General features: G+C 38.5%; 3 protein-coding genes across 3 annotated transcripts; all 3 read left to right on the top strand.

Moving 5' to 3' along the window:
• Nucleotides 1-90: 90 nt before the first annotated feature.
• On the top strand, nucleotides 91-6,467 carry fen1 (flap structure-specific endonuclease 1). The gene is made up of 12 exons (XM_050056429.1): nucleotides 91-215; nucleotides 686-804; nucleotides 1,548-1,650; nucleotides 1,811-1,913; nucleotides 2,365-2,428; nucleotides 2,691-2,800; nucleotides 3,315-3,451; nucleotides 4,515-4,581; nucleotides 4,846-4,977; nucleotides 5,076-5,227; nucleotides 5,723-5,837; nucleotides 6,125-6,467. Exons 2-12 carry the CDS (start codon nucleotides 723-725, stop codon nucleotides 6,200-6,202), a joined length of 1,143 nt encoding a protein of 380 aa, XP_049912386.1. The 5' UTR covers nucleotides 91-215; nucleotides 686-722; the 3' UTR covers nucleotides 6,203-6,467.
• A 1,529-nt stretch (nucleotides 6,468-7,996) lies between these two features.
• LOC126397931 (uncharacterized) lies at nucleotides 7,997-12,597 on the top strand. The gene is made up of 7 exons (XM_050057023.1): nucleotides 7,997-8,079; nucleotides 8,188-8,256; nucleotides 9,520-9,810; nucleotides 9,920-10,180; nucleotides 10,266-10,356; nucleotides 10,510-10,546; nucleotides 11,806-12,597. The coding sequence occupies exons 1-7, from the start codon at nucleotides 8,052-8,054 to the stop codon at nucleotides 11,866-11,868; spliced, it is 840 nt and encodes a 279-aa protein (XP_049912980.1). The 5' UTR covers nucleotides 7,997-8,051; the 3' UTR covers nucleotides 11,869-12,597.
• Nucleotides 12,598-13,907: 1,310 nt separating this feature from the next.
• On the top strand, nucleotides 13,908-17,664 carry LOC126397523 (B-cell receptor CD22-like). Its single transcript, XM_050056369.1, has 9 exons — nucleotides 13,908-14,082; nucleotides 14,394-14,473; nucleotides 14,772-15,155; nucleotides 15,318-15,620; nucleotides 15,705-15,977; nucleotides 16,056-16,146; nucleotides 16,282-16,318; nucleotides 16,585-16,629; nucleotides 17,393-17,664. Exons 2-9 carry the CDS (start codon nucleotides 14,401-14,403, stop codon nucleotides 17,441-17,443), a joined length of 1,257 nt encoding a protein of 418 aa, XP_049912326.1. The 5' UTR covers nucleotides 13,908-14,082; nucleotides 14,394-14,400; the 3' UTR covers nucleotides 17,444-17,664.
• The last annotated feature ends 1,993 nt before the right edge of the window (nucleotides 17,665-19,657 follow it).

The raw sequence follows: 19,657 nt of genomic DNA, 5'->3' as shown, positions 1-19,657 counted from the left end.
CCAATCGAATGCCCTTCCAGCACTTCCTGGTTAGAACTCAGACCTGACTAATCAAACCTGCACTATCGATGCGCAGTTCTTCAGCAGCTTTAACAATGTCGTGCTCGATAGATTGATAGGCGATGCCTGCTATTTGATTTCCCGCGAAAGAGACGCAATTTCTCGCGCTCGAGACGCTGGGACAAGTGCACAAACTCGAGTGCATCCGCTAACTGGTGAGTCTGTTTTAAACAGTAAAACGGTTTAACCTAATTCAACATGTCAGGTTCGAAGATGTCAACTATTGCTGTCTGCTCATAGCATGTACATTATGAATAAGTGTGACGTTATGTATGTTTTAGCCCTCCAGCAAGCCGTGTGTCTGCAGCTTAATCTCGCGGTGTGCGGCAAAGCTAACGTTACTTGCCAGCACGCGTTCTGTCCCCGTAAACCAGATGTCCTTTAGAAAACCGATAATTTTATGTGGCCGTCTTTTACTGTAAATCCAGTCTCGCAGGACACCTGGGCTACGTTTGAGCCATTATCTGTAGCTCGTCTACAAATGTAAACAAAATGTAAACTTTTAAAGCTGGGTCGTGCATTGATCTCGTGTTTTAAATAACGATTGGGGACCTCAATTGTTATGTGCCAGTTATTTGGGGGGTATAGTATAGTCGGGATGGGTGAATATACTTTTGTTTTTCAGATTTTGGTGATTGCAGTTTGAGCTTCAGTCCAACACAATGGGAATACACGGACTTGCTAAGCTGATTGCTGACCAGGCCCCAGGTGCCATTAAAGAGCAAGACATCAAGAACTACTTTGGTAACTATTATAGGTCCCTTTCCCTACATATTGATGATGAGGCCTGCATAGGAATGAGATCAGAAGAAAGTTTTATGATATCCCTTAGGTAAGGTGGATCAATGTTGTATTAGATGGTATAGGGATACAATAAAGATGGAGGATGAATGAAAATAGAGCATAATCACTCCCAGAAATGGCAAATGTGCTTAATTTAATAAAGATTATTTGAGCTTTAGACTAATTTAGTCAAGCCAAGTATTTCATCTTAGTTGGGTTTTAGCATTAGTACAGCATTCACGTCCCTTTATCTTGGACATATCCCTGATGGACTAAGTAAAGTTGATATCTGTATACAAAAGATCTAGGTGGCAGCAAGTAAGAAAGCCATTACAAAATACTGGCTCCGCCAAAACTTTATCACTGCTTGCCTTTTTGTTAATACTGTTAAACACTTATATCTTCTGAAACAGATGACCTACCTCATATGACTCCAAAAAGAATTGGGAGAAAAGCAGTGAAGGAAATGGTGTGTTTATTCAGCCAATGAGTCAAACTCCACATGATTATTGTATGTACCATATATGACACCCTACTTTAAATTAGGAAAATTTGTCATGACTTTGTAAACATCCCATGACCTCATATTTGTCTTTTTGTTGTAGATGGCATTAATCAATTACACTTGAGGCTCTTGTTTTTATAACTCCTGCTGTTTTAAACATGCCAAATATTAAGATGGCTGCTTTTCTGAACTCTTGCAGGCAGGAAGATTGCCATAGATGCCTCCATGTGTATCTACCAGTTCCTGATTGCTGTGCGACAGGATGGGAACGTTCTGCAGAATGAGGATGGCGAAACAACAAGGTACAACCTCCATCATACAAACATTTAAAATTCAGACTGTGAAGTCATTTTATGAGACATATTAGGAACACTGTAGTTCTTGGATTGGTTCGAGACTAGGGAACTCAAGTCTGGGCACAAGGCTGAAATGTTTCTGCCACCTGCTTGCTCTTTTTCTCAGCCATCTGATGGGAATGTTCTACCGGACAATCCGCATGCTGGAACATGGCATCAAACCTGTGTATGTGTTTGACGGCAAGCCCCCACAGCTCAAGTCAGCAGAGGTTTGTACGGGTTCTGATTTCCTCCCTTTTTTTCTTTGTTTTGGTTTGGTTCTGAGGAGTTGGAGTCACATTGGTCTTTATTTATTATCATTTCTTTGTAGTATTGTTGTTGTTGTTGTTGTTTGCACTTAGCCTGTAGTCTTGATCACCTGGAAATCAAACAGTGTGGTTTTTGAGAGTGGCACTCTTTACCATGTTCAATTATGATGTTAATCTTTGTAATCTATTGTTTGACAGATCAGTAAATGCAAAAATATTTTAAAGCTGCCTACTGTGTAAATCATTTATTTGGCAATTGAAAGGGGCAAATTATTTTACATTAAACATTTAAAGACCTACATTTGCTCTCACCCTCCTATGAAATAACAAATTAGGTTTATTTTTTCTGAGATACATTATCTGTCTTTTGTATTTTTTCTTACTCTGCCTTTGCTCTTCCTGTCACCCCCAGCTGGAGAAGAGAGGGGAGAGGAGGGCAGAAGCTGAGAAGCTGCTTGCTCAAGCCCAGGAAATGGGTACAGTCTCTGCTTTTTGCACTTCATTCAACAATAATAATCATGAGTGCTGCCAGTCTTACTTTTTTGTGCCATGTTTTTATGTAGGCCCTGGCCCTGTTGATTGGAGATCAAAATCAGTGTGTTTCTGGCAAATTAGCTGGAGTGTATACCAATGTGATCACTATCAGGCTCAATATTTTTACATAAGTTAGATATTGTAAGAACATTGTGCTTTGGCTATACATTAAAATATCTGCAAAAATGGTTTGTCTCCATCCAGGGGAACAGGAGAATATTGACAAATTCACCAAGCGTCTGGTAAAAGTCACCAAGCAGCATAATGATGAGTGCAAGAAGCTGCTGACCCTGATGGGAGTTCCCTACATTGAGGTTAGATCAACTTTCACTTTGCAACTCTTGCTGGCTTTAAGGATATTTCACATTTGTATCAATGCTGATTTTACTAAGTAGTTTTGAGGAGTATTTCCTAAAGTGCTGTTTTTTTCAGTGCTCTCTCTTACGTTTCTATGATAATATGTCCAGTTGGCGTGTGTATTACTAATGTAGGCCTTAAAGGCCCTAAAAGACATAAAATGTAATGTTAAAACATAAACGGCAAGTGTTCATCTTAAAATTGGGCCATAAGGAAGGAAACAGTTGACAAAAACTCACCAGAAGTTTATTTATGTTGTTACTTTGACACCTGAACAGACACATCCTCACCCTCTATCCATCTGGAGAAATTAAGAAGTAAATTTGAAGTTAATGTATAATGAAATCCCCACTTCTCTACTGTATGCCTTGCAACTAAAGCATTTTCCTCATGTCAGAGAAATCACTTGCATCAGGACAGTTCTGGGTGAATAATTCTGTGAAATGTGATCTAATGTGTTTTGTTTTGTAGGCTCCATGTGAGGCGGAGGCCAGCTGTGCTGCTCTGGTTAAAGGTGGGAAGGTCTTTGCCACAGCAACAGAGGATATGGATGGGCTGACCTTTGGAACAAGTGTCCTGCTCAGACATCTAACCGCCAGTGAAGCAAAGTAATGTCGCACCTGCATCCCTCTGTTACTGCATCATTTATTTCCCGTTAGGCTCTATGGCAGAGATCTTTAGAAAACTGAGATTTTCTCTTCTTTGGACTCTAGCAAAACTTAAGTTTTAACCTGTGAATCAATCTTATTTTTATACTTGATGATGGTGAAATTAAATCTGCAATCAGTTCCATTATACTTGATAATCCACAATTGTGTTGAGGGCGAAAGGGGGGCAAATTACTTACTGCTGTCACAGTTCACATGTTGTGCTGGTGTTTGGTTGTCCTACCAGCTCTGAGTAATTCAGGAGAAACACTGCACTACATGTTAGTGGGGGGTGGGTGATATGGTCCTAAAACAATATCACGATATTTCAGGGTATTTTTGCGACATTATTATTATTATTATTATTGACGATATGACAAATTAGTAAAAGCAAATTTTATTATTATTTCAAGAAAATTGAATTGCAACAGAATAAGTGATATTGTGATATCTTTTTGGAACCACCACAGAGTCTGTAATAATTTCGCTTTCAGCCATGCTTGTTGTTGCCGTGGGTAACGGTATGATGTCAATATGTCAACCAGTCAAAATTTGGCGAGGATCACAATATAAATTTTTCAAATTATATTAAAAATTACACCAGTATTATCATGAAAGAGATGACATTTTTTTCCCCCCGTTAAAGGGGTTATTTGGGGAGTTTTTCCCTATCCGCTGCGAGGGTCCAAAGGACAGAGGGATATCGTATGCTGTAAAGCCCTATGAGGCAAATTGTGATTTGTGATATTGGGCTTTATAAATAAAATTGATTGATTGACCCCTTCATGCTAGACACTACAGCTGTAAAACTTGTAGTACTTTCCCCTGCATCTTCTCCTGTGTTTGATTTAAGTAATAACAAATGTCAAATAGGGATATGATGATGGTGTTATTGATTGTGTCATGTGAGGCAGTAGACATGACCATATATTATGGCCAGAGGAGATGATCTGCCCTGTGTTATAGTTATGGTAATGTATTTTTTATGAACTTGATAACATATCAAGGAATTTATTTGTTTTAGGAAGCTTCCTATCCAAGAGTTCCACTTCAGTCGCATCCTGCAGGACATCGGTCTGACCAATGAACAGGTAAAGGGTGCAGCACTTTATTTAACCATAGTGGCATTTTCTATCTGCGGTAAAATTCAACCTCCCCCTCTGCTTGTATCACGGTGATTGTCCAATATGCAAATTGTAACGCTGCAGTGCAGTATCAACAAGCCATGCAAATACTCACAGGAATGTCACAACACTCTCCTGGATATAATAACTGTATATGCTGTGAAACTGTAGGTATAGGGGTGATATTTCCATCTTTCTTGCACTAACTCTTCTTTCCGTGGTCCATCCTAGTTCATAGACCTGTGTATTCTGCTGGGCTGTGACTACTGCGGCACTATCAAGGGGATTGGCCCCAAGAGAGCCATTGACCTGATCAGACAGCATGGCTCCATTGAGGAGATCCTTGAAAACATTGACTCCAACGTAAGTTGCTGTCTGCTACAATCCATTAGTTTGGGCCGTTAAACTCAGGGGTTTGATGTGTCATTTTTTTCGTGTGTGTCTTGCTTGCCTCCATGCAGAAGCACCCTGCTCCAGAAGACTGGCTGTACAAAGAGGCCAGGAATTTGTTTTTGAAGGCAGAAGTGGTGGATTGTTCCACAGTGGAGTTGAAGTGGACTGAGCCAGATGAGGACGGACTGATCCAGTTCATGTGTAACGAGAAACAGTTCAGGTGAAACATCAGCAGACTCTTTTTAACACTGTCTGTCATTTTGGATTCATTGTCTGTGCTTGCTTTTTGAGTTCTCTTTTATTGATGATGATGGCGACGACATTGGTTGTTGTTGTGATTATATGACCAGACCAGCTGTTCACTGTTCACATCTGTCCACTAGGCTGCACTGCTGTCCATGTAGAGGCAGAGTTTATGCTTTAAGCATCACTTGAGCGCACGGCCTCTGTACATAAGATACGAGGTTGAGAGCACATTCAAGAGTCCGTCATGATGGACTCTTTACATTTAACCCCAACAGATGTTTTAATACTTTTTACAGTCTTTTAAATTCAGTTTTAAATGCTTGTTGTTGATGCTGAAAAAAAATGGAATGTTCATAAATCAGGAATACTTAATTGATTGGTGGAAATTGATTGTTGGATATAACATTGAGCCTAGTAGAACATGTAACATGTTATATTATTATTGATTGATTTGGGTATGTGTGTTCAGTGAGGACAGGATCCGGAACGGCTGTAAGAAGATCATGAAGAGCCGACAGGGCAGCACACAGGGACGACTGGACTCTTTCTTCACCATCACGGGATCTCTGTCCTCCAAACGGAAGGTAGAACAAATACAGTGCAGCTATGTGTTTCCAAAATGATGGGATGATTACACTTAATCTATTTTTAATGTAACCACCCACAGTAGCACAATATGTGTGGTATCTAATTTCTGAATCTTTATCAAGTCCTTTTTGTTAACTGTTGAGAGTAAGCAGAAATGTTGAGTAGGCTGCTTTATTATGAATGGTGTATGTTGTCAGTTTCCTTTTCTTACAGTAGGTTGCTGTTGTACATGTTGATTTATCTTCTAAATGTTGGACTCATTTGTTTCTTTTGCGCTAATTAGGAACCTGAGCTTAAAGGATCAGCAAAAAAGAAGCAGAAGACCGGAGCCACACCTGGCAAATTTAAGAAGGGAAAATAGACTGAACACAGGGCTCATTGATTCCTGTGGGAAGTAAATATTCTAATGAATAACACCTATTAAATAAACAGTGTTAAGAAGAACATACAGTTCCAGGTGAGGCAGGAGGAAGCTGCAACAAAGTAAGAGGTTGTTACAAGCTGAACAACTGTATGTTTATGACCAAACATGATTTTGTCGATGTAAAAAAAACCAAGCTTTTAATGTGTGTTTAAGGGTTTTATCAAAATGTGTTTCTGTTAATAAATAAAAGTCTTTTTGTAGAGCAAGTTGTTAATAGACTTCTGATTTTCAGTTTTTGGTTTTCACATTTTGGATTAACTGACAGCCTTTTACCAATGACATTTATATTTAATAAAAGAGTGATAATTCTAATAATGATAAACACTATTAATATACAGTAGTACCTCATATACAGGAAATGCAGCACAAAGTGTTTACAATAGGGCCAGTATCAGCACTGAGCGCTTCACATGGAACTGGAACAGAACTGAATCATAAAATCGATAGAGCTGTAAAACTATAAATCATAAAATCAAGTAAGATTTTAAAAGAGTTGCAGCAGCATGAAGCGTAAATAGAAAGTAAAAGCGGTGAGGGTGATGTGAACAGATAGTTTTTAGGTTTATTTTAAAAATGTTAAGTGAACTAGCTTCCCTGATATCTATAGGTAGTGTGTTTCATATCTCTGGGACGTAATTGACAAAGGCTGCATCCCCGATCTTCCAGCTGTTGTTGGGAACCTCCAATAAACCAGTAGCAGATGATTGCAGTGTTCTTGGAGGCAAACAGTTAACAAGGGAGTTAGCAATGTAGCTTGGTCCCATCCCATTTAGAGGTTTTTATACAAGGAGGAGCTCAGACTGGCCTGACCGCTCTGTCCTCTTAGTTCTGGTTAATAGCTGAGCTGCAGAGTTTTGAATGAGCTGAAGTCTCTCAGTGGTGTTTTTTAGGAGGCCAGACAGTAAAAAGTGCATGACAGTAGGCGAGTTGACTTGAAATAAAGGAGTGAATCAGTTCCTCTGCATCTTTTTCATTTAGAAATGCTCTTAACATGATGTTTTCGTCACCTTGTTGATGTGGGACTTGAAGCTTAGATCTGAATCAAGGATCACGTCACCTCTAGACTTGTTACCTCAGATTTAATCCAGGGAGTTAAATTCCCCAGATGATTAAGCAGCATAGCAAAGCAGCAGTTGTAAATGACTAGTAATTTTATACTGTGGAAAGCCTTGTGTGTGCAGGGCAACGAATGTAGCCTGCACCATGTTTCCTGCTTTCCCCTAGACATTGCCTTTATTTTGGGGTTTACATATGGTGTAAACATTTTCAGTCTGAAATAAAAGTCACTGATTGCACTCACAGTAACTTCTTTTACATATACTGGCAATGGAAGCCATTACAAACTTGTTTTATAAACTATGTTATTGAAATGAAGAAGTCCTCTTGATCAGGAGTCAAGTGCATCAGCAATGTGATGCAACTTTCACAGTAGCTAAGCTCAGGGTAATTTACACAAAGCACTCAGTAAATGCTGAGAACTTAGAAAGTACAAAGGGAAGTTGGTTGGTTGGATTCTGCAGGGTTCTCATATACAAATGTCAGAGTAAAATTAGATGACACTTGATGTGACAGTACACTGCCAAAGTCCCACTGCTGCTCTGCTAAACAGTGAATAAGTTTTCTGAGTATTGTTTCACTTGGATTGCATTTCCTGATCTAATTTATATTAATTTAAACGTCATCATTTTTTAAATAAATAATTTTCACTGAAAGGCCCTATACATGTGAGCATGTCCTCACAAAGTTTCTAAGGTTCATTGGAGAACTGATACAAGCCTGGCAGAACATGGTGCTGACAGTCTTACTTTTATCAGGTTAGTTGCCCATGTGTTGTTTTATATGGAACATACATATTTGTTAAATTTATTTTCCAAAAGTCATTGAGAGGCAAAAAATAGTAATTTCTAATTTTCTTGTAACAGCTCAACTCTTGATGATGGCGATGCCAGTGACGACTCACGAATTGGAATTCAGACCTATGGAAAGTGAATGTAAGTGTGTCACTTTAGGACAAACCAACCATTAGAAATGAGATACATACATACATGACCTTGCCCATTTATTTCAATACTGATGCAAGTAAATTCTCCCTGATGAAATTATTTCATATTCGATGTCTTGAAAATTGGACATGGCAATCTAACCCTCAGGCTTATCACCTGTTTTGAAGAAAGAAATGCAGTATGAAGTTGCAGGGTTAATTTTAAGACTATCAGCAGAAGTAGATGAATTAGATATGTAGGTTATCTGCTGCGTCTTTGTGCGTCATGCATTACTCATAGGCTATATTTGGCCTGATTTTTGCACTGTCAGATGGTGGTGACACACAACATGAACAACTATTTCCCTCTCATGCAGTGTGCTTTTCTACATTGTTTCTGAGTTATGAGCAATCTTCAGCCTCAACAGTTGGGATTTAGTCTGCTAAAGTACAAAGATATAGTTGTATTTAAAAAAACGAAAAAGAATTTTATGATCTTGCTCAGGACTGTTTTCATGTGTGTGGTCTCAAATCATCAGCCCCTGTAACAAGTTCAACTAAACAGGTGCCACTAGGTTTTACTCTTGGTCCATTAGTATTTATGATCTATGTCAGATGTGGTTACCACAAAGTGATTTTCCACCTTTTTCATGTCACATATTTTAACCCTGGACCCTTCTCATGAAAGCTGAGAAGTTGGGTCAAGGCAGATGTAGGCTGAGTTTGACAATGCAGAGGTTAGCCTGACAATCTCAGTCTGATATGTCCTAAAATGGTCACTGTATTATCATACACCAAAAGCAGTTTAGGTTTGTCATTGTATTATTACAAAAGATAAATAAAATGCTGATCATCAAAGTATTTAGAAAATATAGGCAAGTTTTTATTCCCAAGAAGAGAATAATGGCCTACAATTTTTGTTTAAAACTGTATTAAATGCCTGCAAATATGACATCTCAACTTCAAAGCCACTGTTCACCAGACTAGATCTAGAGACTGTCCAACTTCAGATACCCCAGGAGTAAATACAGAATTGACAAGACATCTTGCACTTGCATCGTAAGACTATGATGGACTGAATTTAATTATAAAAACGTAATGGTCTCATCCCATTGGGCTATGGACCTATTTTAAGAGTTTTTTGGTTGTTGTCTCTCTTACAAAAGAGGTTTTTCTGACAAAATGATATATAATACATAATAAATATATTTGTCATTTGTGCAGTGAAACAAACCTGAGTAATGTCATTTTTCTTTTAACCACACGCCATTAGTTCCCATGATTGAAACCTCAGGTATGCTAGTTGAGGGCAGAGTTGTGTCAATAACTTGCTCCGCTGTCACTCCTGCTGCAAGCCCCCCTCCTGAACTAAACTGGAATCTCCAACAAGACTCTCAGAACCAAATAGAGGAAAATGGGAATCGAACCTTCACAACTAAAATCCAAGAGAACGTCACTTTGTTGGAAAAACATAATGGATTCAACATCACCTGTTTGGCCAGATACCCTCTGAATGGAGGGTGCACAGTAACAGCAGTGGGGACTCTGACACTTGATGTATTATGTAAGACCTAATTTTTCATTCAGTCCTTTTTTCATTCTTAAAACCACTTTAATTTGCTGTAGAATATTCTAATCTTACCTCTAGTTTGCAAAACTTTTCTCTCCCAAAGACATTATGGTTGACATCAGTCCCTCTGATCCAGTGTCAGTTGGCAGCATGGTGAATCTGACTTGCTCCTGCAGAGGAAACCCTCCTCTTGTCCACTTTGGATGGATCATGATCACTGATGGCAGACCAGAACTAATCAGTGTTAATACAGCGGTTTACAGCTTCAAAGTGACCAACAGTGATCGAGGCAGATTGTACTTTTGTGGATGTGGAAATTCATATGTTACGAAATTCTCACTTGGACATCAGCTGATGTTTGAAGGTAACAGCGAGAATTATGGTCTTATACGCTTTAGAGTCATAAAATTTCCCATTTAGTAGAAGGTGACCGTGCTGTTGTGTTGCAGGTGATCGACAGTCTGAAGTGGTTGGTGCTCAAGTCATAGTGAAGATCCTGGGAATCATAATGCTTGTCGGTGCACTGGTCATCTTTGTGTGGTGAGACAAACTTTTCCATGATAGTTTATCATATGTAGATAGTGACGAAGTTGTCTCTTTTTTGCAATTTTAAATTTTGTCTGTATGACATAGATCATTATTATCACAGCAAACAAAACATGAACCCTTAATTGTCCATTCTTTTTCTTCCAGGTGGTTTAGATCAAGACGCTCCACCAAACCAGTGAAGGTCAGCTTGATGAGGAGCAGGTGCATTTACTCTGGGGCTCGTGAGGTGGGGGGGGCTCATAGAGAAAGTGGGTTGTCCTACAATGTGTAGGGTGGAGAATGGGCCTGATGAGTGATTGCCAACTTGAAAATATGCCTGTGTTCAAAGAAGAACTCTCTTAAATTAAAAACAGTGCCATTTGTTATATATGTGAGCTTGAAAAAGGCAGACCCATCTCTGTCATGTTTATTTTTTCTTTTTTGGTAAAACAGTCAGTAGCATCTTTAACAATTTTATATGCTTATTCCAAATAAACTAAAAAAATAAAAAATGAACTCTATTAAAATTATTAAATTAAATTAATAATTTGTTGTTGCTGGGTAATATGTATGTTGATGTTATCCAATGACAAGTCTCTGACCATGTGACGAGGCAATATGTGCATGGTACCGTGCACTAGGGCCCATCGTAATAGTGTGCACTGGGGCCTGTCATAACTACCTTACGCCACCGATGAGGTTCAGAATTAAGCAACTACTAAACTGCAAGTCACAAGAGGAAGGAAAGACACCAAACACCAAAGCTACCAGTGTCTGCATGATCAGCTGACAGTAGACCAGAATGCAATGCAGCCCCATTTCATTAAAGGGAGCTAAACCAATTATTTGTTAATACACAGACAGGAAGTGAGGAGAGACAGACAGGTCCCTGACTGTTGTCTTAACCACTGAACCACCATCATGCCCTTCTAAAGATTTTGAAAGGCATTCTGGGAAATGTAGAAAACGGTAGGCAAAGTAGTTTGCATGAGTGGATACAACAAAATAGCAAAATGCAACACCAACGCTTCTTTCTTAAACATTTATTTTCCTGTCCTAACAGCACACAGGTTATTTTCGTCCATCACATTAACCTACTGACAACAAAGATGACTTTACATCCAACTTTATGTGACAGGATTGTCAGTCACAAGATGCAGTTCACTGCTGAGCAACAGCTGAGGGCTTTCATTTTGAAAACAAAGTCTCTTAAATGAGATGTCATGAAAAAGAGCTCTTACTTGTTTTTAGTCCTGTATGAGACTTATCGGTCAACTGGCTAACTAACTGCTGCTACTGCATCACATTGTAAAACAAGTATCACACTGGTGCCACAGAGAGGACTTGACATAGTGCAACCATTTTGTAGAAGGCAGTTTGGGCTGAGTTTGTGACCGAAACTCTTTCAGCCGCAGGAAATTCCCTGCAATGCACTAACACCACTCGTTCTGTGTTGTACAGTTTCAGCAGGATGCAGCTGAAGCAGACTATGTCAACAAAGTGGTTGAGATCCAAGCATCATGAGCCAGAAGATGAGGGGGAAGATGTCATGTTAACTCAACAATAGAATCAATCTTATTTCTTATTTGCTGTTGCTATTGTCTTGGTGTGTCAAGTACAAGACAGTGATTCACTTTTTTTTCTAGGCAGGAAAATTAAACAGCATTGTTTTATTGAAGCTTCGAAAGATGAACAAGATGACCCCAGATTTGGGTTAAGTTATTTTTATGTAAATTCTTATCAATGTGAAGTTATTGTGTTTTTCTGTTGTGTTAAGTTGAAAAAAATCAGGATATGAAAAAAGTAAATGCATCTTTTATTTTATAAATTGTCTCAGGTGGGGCTGATTTATGGCAGGTTTTCTTTTTGTTTCTTTTAAAAGTCTGGTGTGTAGGATTTAGTGGCATGTAGCAGTGAGGTTGCAAAACTGAAACTTCCTCTGTGAGCCAAGCATGTAGGAGAAGTATAGTGACCAACACGTGAATTGCCCTACCTAGAGCCAATGTTTGGTTTGTCCATTCTGGGCTGCTGTAGAAACAACATGGCAAATTCTGTGACCTGGTCTGCATGAACATATAAACGGCTCATTCTAAGGTGATGAAAATGCAACGATTCTTATTTTCAAGTGATTATGAACTAATGAAATATAGTTATGAATGTTATATACCATTTCTGCTGGGTGCCCCTAAATCCTACACACTGGACCTTTAAAGATAAATCAGCTATTTCTCTTTACCTCACCATTTGTTTCCTTATGTAAAAAAAAAAAAAGACAGCATGGTTGAAATTAAACATGTTAAATATAAGAAAGCATTTTCATATTTCATTGATAAATTATCAAAAAAATCTTGAGGTGTAGCCGGTGGGTGGAAGGAGTCTGGTTTGGGAACCTCAGAATTGCATCTCTGCTTTTTGCAGATGATGTGGTTCTGTTGGCTTCATCACACCGTGACCTGCAGTTTGCAACCGAGTGTGAAGGGGTTGGGATGAGAGTCAGCACCTCCAAGTCGGAGGCCATGGTTCTCTGCTGGAAAATGGTGGATTACCCCTTTGGGGTGGGAGAGAGTTACCACCTTAAGCCCAGGAGTTAAATTATCTCGAAGTCTTGTTCATGATTGATGGTGAAATCGAGCGTCAGATGTATTGGTTTGGTGTGGAGTCCACAGTGAAGTAGGAGCTGAGCCGGAAGGCGAAGCTTTTGATTTACTGGTCCATCTACGTCCCACCCCTCAACTATGGTCATGAGGTCTGGGTAGTGACCGAAAGATTTAGATCGTGGACACAAACGGCTGAAATGAGTTTCCTCTGTGGGGTGGCTGGGCTCAGCCTCAAAGATAGGGTGAGGAGCACAGACATCTGGAGAGAGTTCGGGCATCTGAATAGGATGCCCCCCTGGGCGCCTCCAGTTAGAGGTGTTACGGGCACATTCATCTGGTTGGAGGCCCTGAGGTAGACCCAGGACATGCTGGAGGGATTACATATCTTGTCTGGCCTGGGAACGCCCCCAGAAGGAGCTGGAAAGCGTCGCTTGGGGAGAGGGACGTCTGGGGTGCTTTGCTTGGCCTGCTGCCCCAAGACCCAGCCACGGATAAGTGGATAAATGTATGTATGTATGTCTGTCTGTATAACTTTATGATAGCTGGGTAACAGTCTGTGACTTACTATGACATCCATCACACTGCTGGCGCTGTAAAATATCTATTTTGCGACAACTCTATGAGACATCTTCTGTCCCTTATTTATTTTAGATTAGATTCACACTGGAAGTACAACAAAATACAGTATTTTATGTTGAAGATGTATTAACACAAACACAAGCAACTGTAGTAAAGAAAGCATGCCATCTAAAATGTGTAGTTTTTTTTAATCTGTCACTATGGTTTGTCTCTTCCATGTGTCACCCTCATTGTGTTTAATATATTCCACATAAAGAAGTCGTGGCATACAGGCTTGCAGTGAGTCGTGTGATAAAAATACACACGGGATATGAGCATTAAAGAACTGCTTCCTTTCTGTACAGCTGTAGAAATTCAGGTCATGTGATATCCTCTAGTTGTATGCCAAACCTAATGGGCTTGATGAGTTGTCTCAAAACTTGCGTTTGTGAAACAAAGCTTAAATAGGGTAGTTGGTCTGTTGCACAGATTTCCTGACATTAGCTGACATTCCTGGATTGCAGCACTTCACTTTAAATTCATAAGACATCATTGTTTCTCCTTTTTGCTGTGGGCTTGTTTGGTAAGGCAAAGAGTTTTACTGTTTCTTATTGATTTTTACATCTTAGCCTTTTAAGTTCAATTGAAAAAAAGAAATTCTATAATATTATCTTTTTCTGAAATCAAGTCAAGCGATATCAAGTAGAATTTACAAATGTCAGGATATAGCTCTGCAGATGTTCATCACTTAAAACACAGTACAGTACATGTAAATAATGAAATGTGTGAATTTTAAGTAGAGAAGTCACTTCATAAGAACGCAAAAGCTTAGTTAGGTCCACATTAATTGTATGATCAAGAATAGGAAGTAACTAAACTGTTGTGTTCTCATAGCCAGGTGATGAGTGTCATTACAGTCCAGTGTGTGAAAATGGTGACAGCCAACATGTTACTGAGTTTCTTCTTTGTTTCAGGTAAGCTGTTTGTTTAGTCACTTTGATTTGGAAACTTGACTTGAATAATTTACAGTCTTAACTTCATTTAGAAACAAAACAGAAAGAACAGAGCAGACAGAAATGCTTTTTCCATCTGTTCATGTCCTGAGTAAGAAATGAGAAGTGAAAAATTGTGTATCATAATTATTAACAATGAAAAATGAATCAAAGTGCTGCTGCTTATTTTTTGTTTTGTTTTGTCAAAGTTTGTTCATCATGAATTTTTCTTTCATGCAGATTTCTTGCACTTAATTTAACCATGAGTATGTTTTTACAGGTGTCTTGGCTGATTGTCCTCATCATCCAGCCCTATTCATTACTGCACCAAAGAACATGGAAGCACTGAATGGATCTTGTCTGCAAATCCCATGTACCTTTCGTGCTAAATCTGAAGTGGAATTCAACAGCACAAGCACAACCTTTGTTGTGTGGATTAAAAATAACCTTGATTTTGGTAGATATCCAAACAATGTGATTTTCAACAGTAGTAAGACAGTTACCACCTATCCGTTGAGTATTAATGGAAATCTGAATCAGAAAAACTGCACCACTTTATTTTCCAGTGTAATCACAAGTTACACAGACACATACTACTTCAGAATTGAGAACTGGCCATTTGTGTCAACAGCTGTTTGTGATCCTCTTCAAATAACAGTTAAAGGTAAGAGAGTTTTTGTTTTTCAGTCAGTATCTGTAAGGCTGTATTTATGCACAGAGGTGCTTTGAGCTAAATGCTAATGGCTAGATTACTGGTCAACGGTATCTGTTAAGTTACTATGATCGACTGTTTTAAATGAAATCTGTGTTTAATTTTAAACCGCAGATTCTCCTCCGAGCCCCAGAATTGAGATCTCAGGTGATCTGAAGGAGAAGGAGTCTGTCACTATAACCTGCTCAGCTTCCACTCCCTGTCCACACTCCCCTCCTAAACTCACCTGGAATCTCCAACAAGACCCTCACAACACAATAGAGGAGAACACAGATCGAACTTTCACAACTAAAATCCAGGAGAGCATCACTCTGTCAGACAAACATGATGGAGTCACCATCACCTGTTCTGCCACATATCCTGTGGATGGAGGAAACTATAAGACAGCAGAGGAGAGAAAGACTCTTAATATCCCATGTAAGATTTTTATTGTTGTTTTATGAAGATGATAGCAGATGGCCAGACACTCGATCTTTTCTCATCATGTACCAAATGTTCCAGACTCTCCCAGGAACACCTCAGTGGTCATCAGTCCCTCTGATCCAGTGTCAGTTGGCAGCGTGGTGAACCTGACTTGCTCCTGCAGAGGAAACCCTCCTGTTGTCAACTTTGTGTGGTTCATGATCACTGATGGCAGACTGGAAATGATCAAAGTTGATACACAGGTTTATGGCTTTAAGGTGACCAACACTGATCGAGGCAGAGTGTATTATTGTGGATGCAGAAATGATCTCGACATTCAACTCTCAACAGGACGTCAGCTGATATTTGAAGGTAACCACAGACATTAAGATACTTCAGAGTGATAACATTTCTCAGTAAGTGGAAGTTGACTGTGCTGTTGTGTTGCAGATGATCAACAGTCTGAATCAGTTAGTGTTGAAGTTGTAGTGAAGATCCTGGGAATCATAATGCTCATCAGTACACTGGTCATCTTTGAGTGGTGAGACAAACTTTTCTATGATGTGATCATTTGCAGCTACTCACTAACTGATCTGATTTTAAATGTGGTTTGATACAGATTATCATTATTACAGCATAAACAAAAGACCATCATTGACTCTTCTTTTTCTTCCAGCTGGTTTAGATCAAGACAATCCACCAAACCAGTGAAGGTAAGCAAGGGGAGGTATTTCGTTATTGATCAGCTTATCTAATTCAGTTCCTGTAAATCAATTATGTGCAACAGTTATACAGGAATTATCCTTTAGAGGTGACTGTTGAAAGACCAGGGGCTGGTTGCAAAAGACACCTTGAGTTAGGATTTTCCTCAAAATAAAATTGGTTGCACAAAACATCATTAAGTGTTCTCTGTAAGGTTTCCTGAAATTGTTCACTTATGTATTTATGGTTTTCTCATTGTCTTGGTCTTATGCTTAAGGAATCCCTACACCATTGCACGAAAGACCCCAGCAACCAAAGCAAGGTAAAAAAAAACAAAAAAAAAAACATGAAAAAACTTACACACCCTGAGAAGAGTATTCTGTGACCAAGAGAAGCCAAGGGATATGCTTTTGATTCAACACTGTAGATACGACTGAATTAATTTTTGTTGCAGTTTCTCCCTACAATCATTTTCTGTTTGGGGATCAGATTTACTTTGTAGTCTGTGTTTTCAATGATTGTATTCTTCCGTAAGTATCTTGTCCTCCTCTGACCAATATGATTTTCTTATCTTTTCTTTTGCCATTTTTTCACTACCTAACCATAAGCCAACTTTGTGAGACAATAACAGGCATCACAAGCATGAGTCCAAGCAAATAAACAATCCCCATGGAAACTTGTACTGCTGTAAAATCTCTTTAAATGCGACAAATGAGTTACTGTTTGTCCTTAACTAAGGAAACCTTTTAAGGGATTCTGTGCAACTGTGTAAATCCCACAGCTAAGGAGAAATTAAGCCTTTCGTGAAAACTTAAACTGTCAGTCAAACATTAAACGCAACATTGGCACGTTAACACCTTATGAAGATGATATGGTAAATATCATCCTGTAAGGAGCCTCTTGTGGTGGTCGATTGCTCCATTAGCTATTTTATAATGTGGTTGTCATGAGGCCCGGTGGCACTTACACAACGGCAACTCAATAGATGGTAAAAATAATGCATGTTGGAGCGTTTTTTTTTTTTGGTTTTTTTTAATCTTTCAGAGCACTAACACCATTTTCTCTGTGTTGTTTCATTTCCATAGGATGCAGGAGACGCAGTCTATGTCAACAGTACGGTGATGTTACAGCCATGATGAGCCAGGAGGAGTGGAGGAAGATGTCTTATTCTCTACAAATACAACGACATACTGTATAGTTGAGTCTGTACTCATGACTTAGTCTCACTGTGCCAGTTACAGTAAAGTGTAGATTTTCTCTGTAGATTTGCTAAACTTAATGGAATAATATTTTATGTTTTTGCTGCTCTGCATGTCGTCATTAAAATCAGCATAGCACAAAGTAACATCTTAAATAATTCATCTTGTTGAAGTGATTCATGGCTTCTCCTTAAAATATCATACAGATGTTCAGACCATGTATTTGACTTCCACAGCTTAGCTGCTGTTTCTATTTGGTGCATGTAAAGTGTGAGACAGAAAAAGGAGGGTAAATACTTCAACTTTTAGATTTCCTGCAAAAGTTTTTTACACAGCAGAAGGTGTTCAGGAGGAATGCATTTTTTATTATTTGTTCTATAATCTAGCACAAATACACATGGATTGATGACAGCTGTGTAACGACCCGACCCATTTTGCGTTTTGATAAAAAAAAAAAAAAATTTTAAACTGCCAATGTAGAAGTGAATGGGATGTTGTTTTGAGTACAGAATCATTAAAAAATACTGCATTTAAGGCTTTGAGATTAAAGGTGCTAAAATACACCTCTTGTAGCATGTTGGAGCAGCTATGTGTGCCCATGTTTGACTTGTTGAGCTGAACTTAATCCTTTGTGTGTGTATGCTTTTACTGTTTAAAGAGGCCTGTGATCCCATAGAATGAACTCAAGAGACAGGCAAGTATATTATGACTTGAGTAGCAGGAATATTTACAGGATATTTACAGGATTTATACTGCACTGATCAGCAACTTCATATTTGTAAAATTCACCTAAGTAAATCTAACTGAGAGCTGTTCTTGTTCCATTTTTAGTACATGTACATGCGTGTTTTCATTCGAAAGGTAACGGAAGTTTTTCTCAACAGTCAGAATCAGTGCTTCTTTCATTAAGTTAAAAAAGTTTCAACGCAAGGAAATAAAGTTTTTGGGGTTTTTTAATTTGGCCGGACTATTTTCTTGAAAAAAAAAAAAAAAAGATACTGCACATGACTACTACTGGGAGATATTAGCTGGAAATCAGAATGGGATCATAACATGAAGCCTCATATAATTCAGATTTAAAGTACATCACAAAATAACAGAAAAGAAATCTTTTGCACATGTCTAAGGATTTTTACAGGTGCTTTTCAAACAAGGAGAGTAAAACAGTATACTGAATGTGTGAGTATGGGTTAAAAACGAATCAACACAGACAGAAATGTCTATAAATGTCAGGAGCTTACTGTATATTAAAAACACTTCTAGAAAATCTAAATTGATAAGAAAGACTGTTTTCCCCCCTTAAGACAACAGAGAAGTAATTTGTTTATCATTTATGTACATTTACAACAGTCTATGGTGCTAGTGATCATTCAAAAGTGCACTTGAGGTCAAGGGTGTCATTGACTACAAGACCCATAAAGCCATGATCACACAGAAAGAAAAAGAAAAATTGGCAAGGTCTCAGAAGTCAGAATATTCATAAAGCTTTGAAATTTGCATTACCTGGCCTTTCCTAACGATGTTTGTGAACAAGCCAGAGCCCTAACAAGCTAATTGTGGTCTGAGACTGTGGTAAAAATTTGTTTTCCTGATGTAAAAAAAAAACAAAAACTATATAAGTTAAATAAAAAATATAGCGCTTTAATGACTATTTATTTAATGACTGTGTGGTATATCTATATCTAACATGTTCTTAATATAAAATGGTTCTTCCTGCCCAGAGAGCAAGTGGGACAGATGTTCCTTGACAGTTTGCAAAACAGTAAGATAATAATAAATTGTGTGCTTAGATCAATTCATAATCTTTTGTAATTTAGCTTATATGACACATTCCACACAGAATATGAGCTTTAAACATGAGAACTTCCTGTATTTCTCTGATATTTACTGTAAGTCACTCAGCTCAGATGATATTTTGCAAATGTAAAATAAATCCAGACATATACAGTGGTGTGAAAAAGTGTTTGCCCCCTTCCTGATTTCTTACTTTTTTGCATGTTTTCCACACTTAAATGTTTCAGGTCATCAAACAAATTTAAACATTAGTCAAAGATAACACAAGTAAACACAAAATGCAGTCTTTAAATGAAGGGTTTTATTAATGAGGAAGAAAAAAATCCAAAGCTACATGGCCCTGTGTGAAAAAGTGTT

Source organism: Epinephelus moara, chromosome 11 (genome assembly GCF_006386435.1).
Source record: "Epinephelus moara isolate mb chromosome 11, YSFRI_EMoa_1.0, whole genome shotgun sequence".
NCBI classification, from domain to species: Eukaryota; Metazoa; Chordata; class Actinopteri; order Perciformes; family Serranidae; genus Epinephelus; species Epinephelus moara.
This window is presented reverse-complemented; position numbering and strand designations above follow the sequence as displayed.

What these genes read in the sequence shown, in the direction of transcription:
- fen1 (XM_050056429.1), top strand. Translation starts at nt 723, where the DNA reads ATGGGAATACACGGACTTGCTAAGCTGATTGCTGACCAGGCCCCAGGT. An exon ending in CACAGCTCAAGTCAGCAGAG is followed by an intron (nt 1,914 to 2,364) that starts GTTTGTACGGGT and finishes TGTCACCCCCAG; the next exon opens with CTGGAGAAGAGAGGGGAGAG. An exon ending in TGCTCAAGCCCAGGAAATGG is followed by an intron (nt 2,429 to 2,690) that starts GTACAGTCTCTG and finishes GTCTCCATCCAG; the next exon opens with GGGAACAGGAGAATATTGAC.
- LOC126397931 (XM_050057023.1), top strand. Translation starts at nt 8,052, where the DNA reads ATGGTGCTGACAGTCTTACTTTTATCAG. An exon ending in ACATCAGCTGATGTTTGAAG is followed by an intron (nt 10,181 to 10,265) that starts GTAACAGCGAGA and finishes GTTGTGTTGCAG; the next exon opens with GTGATCGACAGTCTGAAGTG. An exon ending in GCACTGGTCATCTTTGTGTG is followed by an intron (nt 10,357 to 10,509) that starts GTGAGACAAACT and finishes TTTTTCTTCCAG; the next exon opens with GTGGTTTAGATCAAGACGCT.
- LOC126397523 (XM_050056369.1), top strand. Translation starts at nt 14,401, where the DNA reads ATGAGTGTCATTACAGTCCAGTGTGTGAAAATGGTGACAGCCAACATG. An exon ending in TCTTCAAATAACAGTTAAAG is followed by an intron (nt 15,156 to 15,317) that starts GTAAGAGAGTTT and finishes TTTAAACCGCAG; the next exon opens with ATTCTCCTCCGAGCCCCAGA. An exon ending in ACGTCAGCTGATATTTGAAG is followed by an intron (nt 15,978 to 16,055) that starts GTAACCACAGAC and finishes GTTGTGTTGCAG; the next exon opens with ATGATCAACAGTCTGAATCA.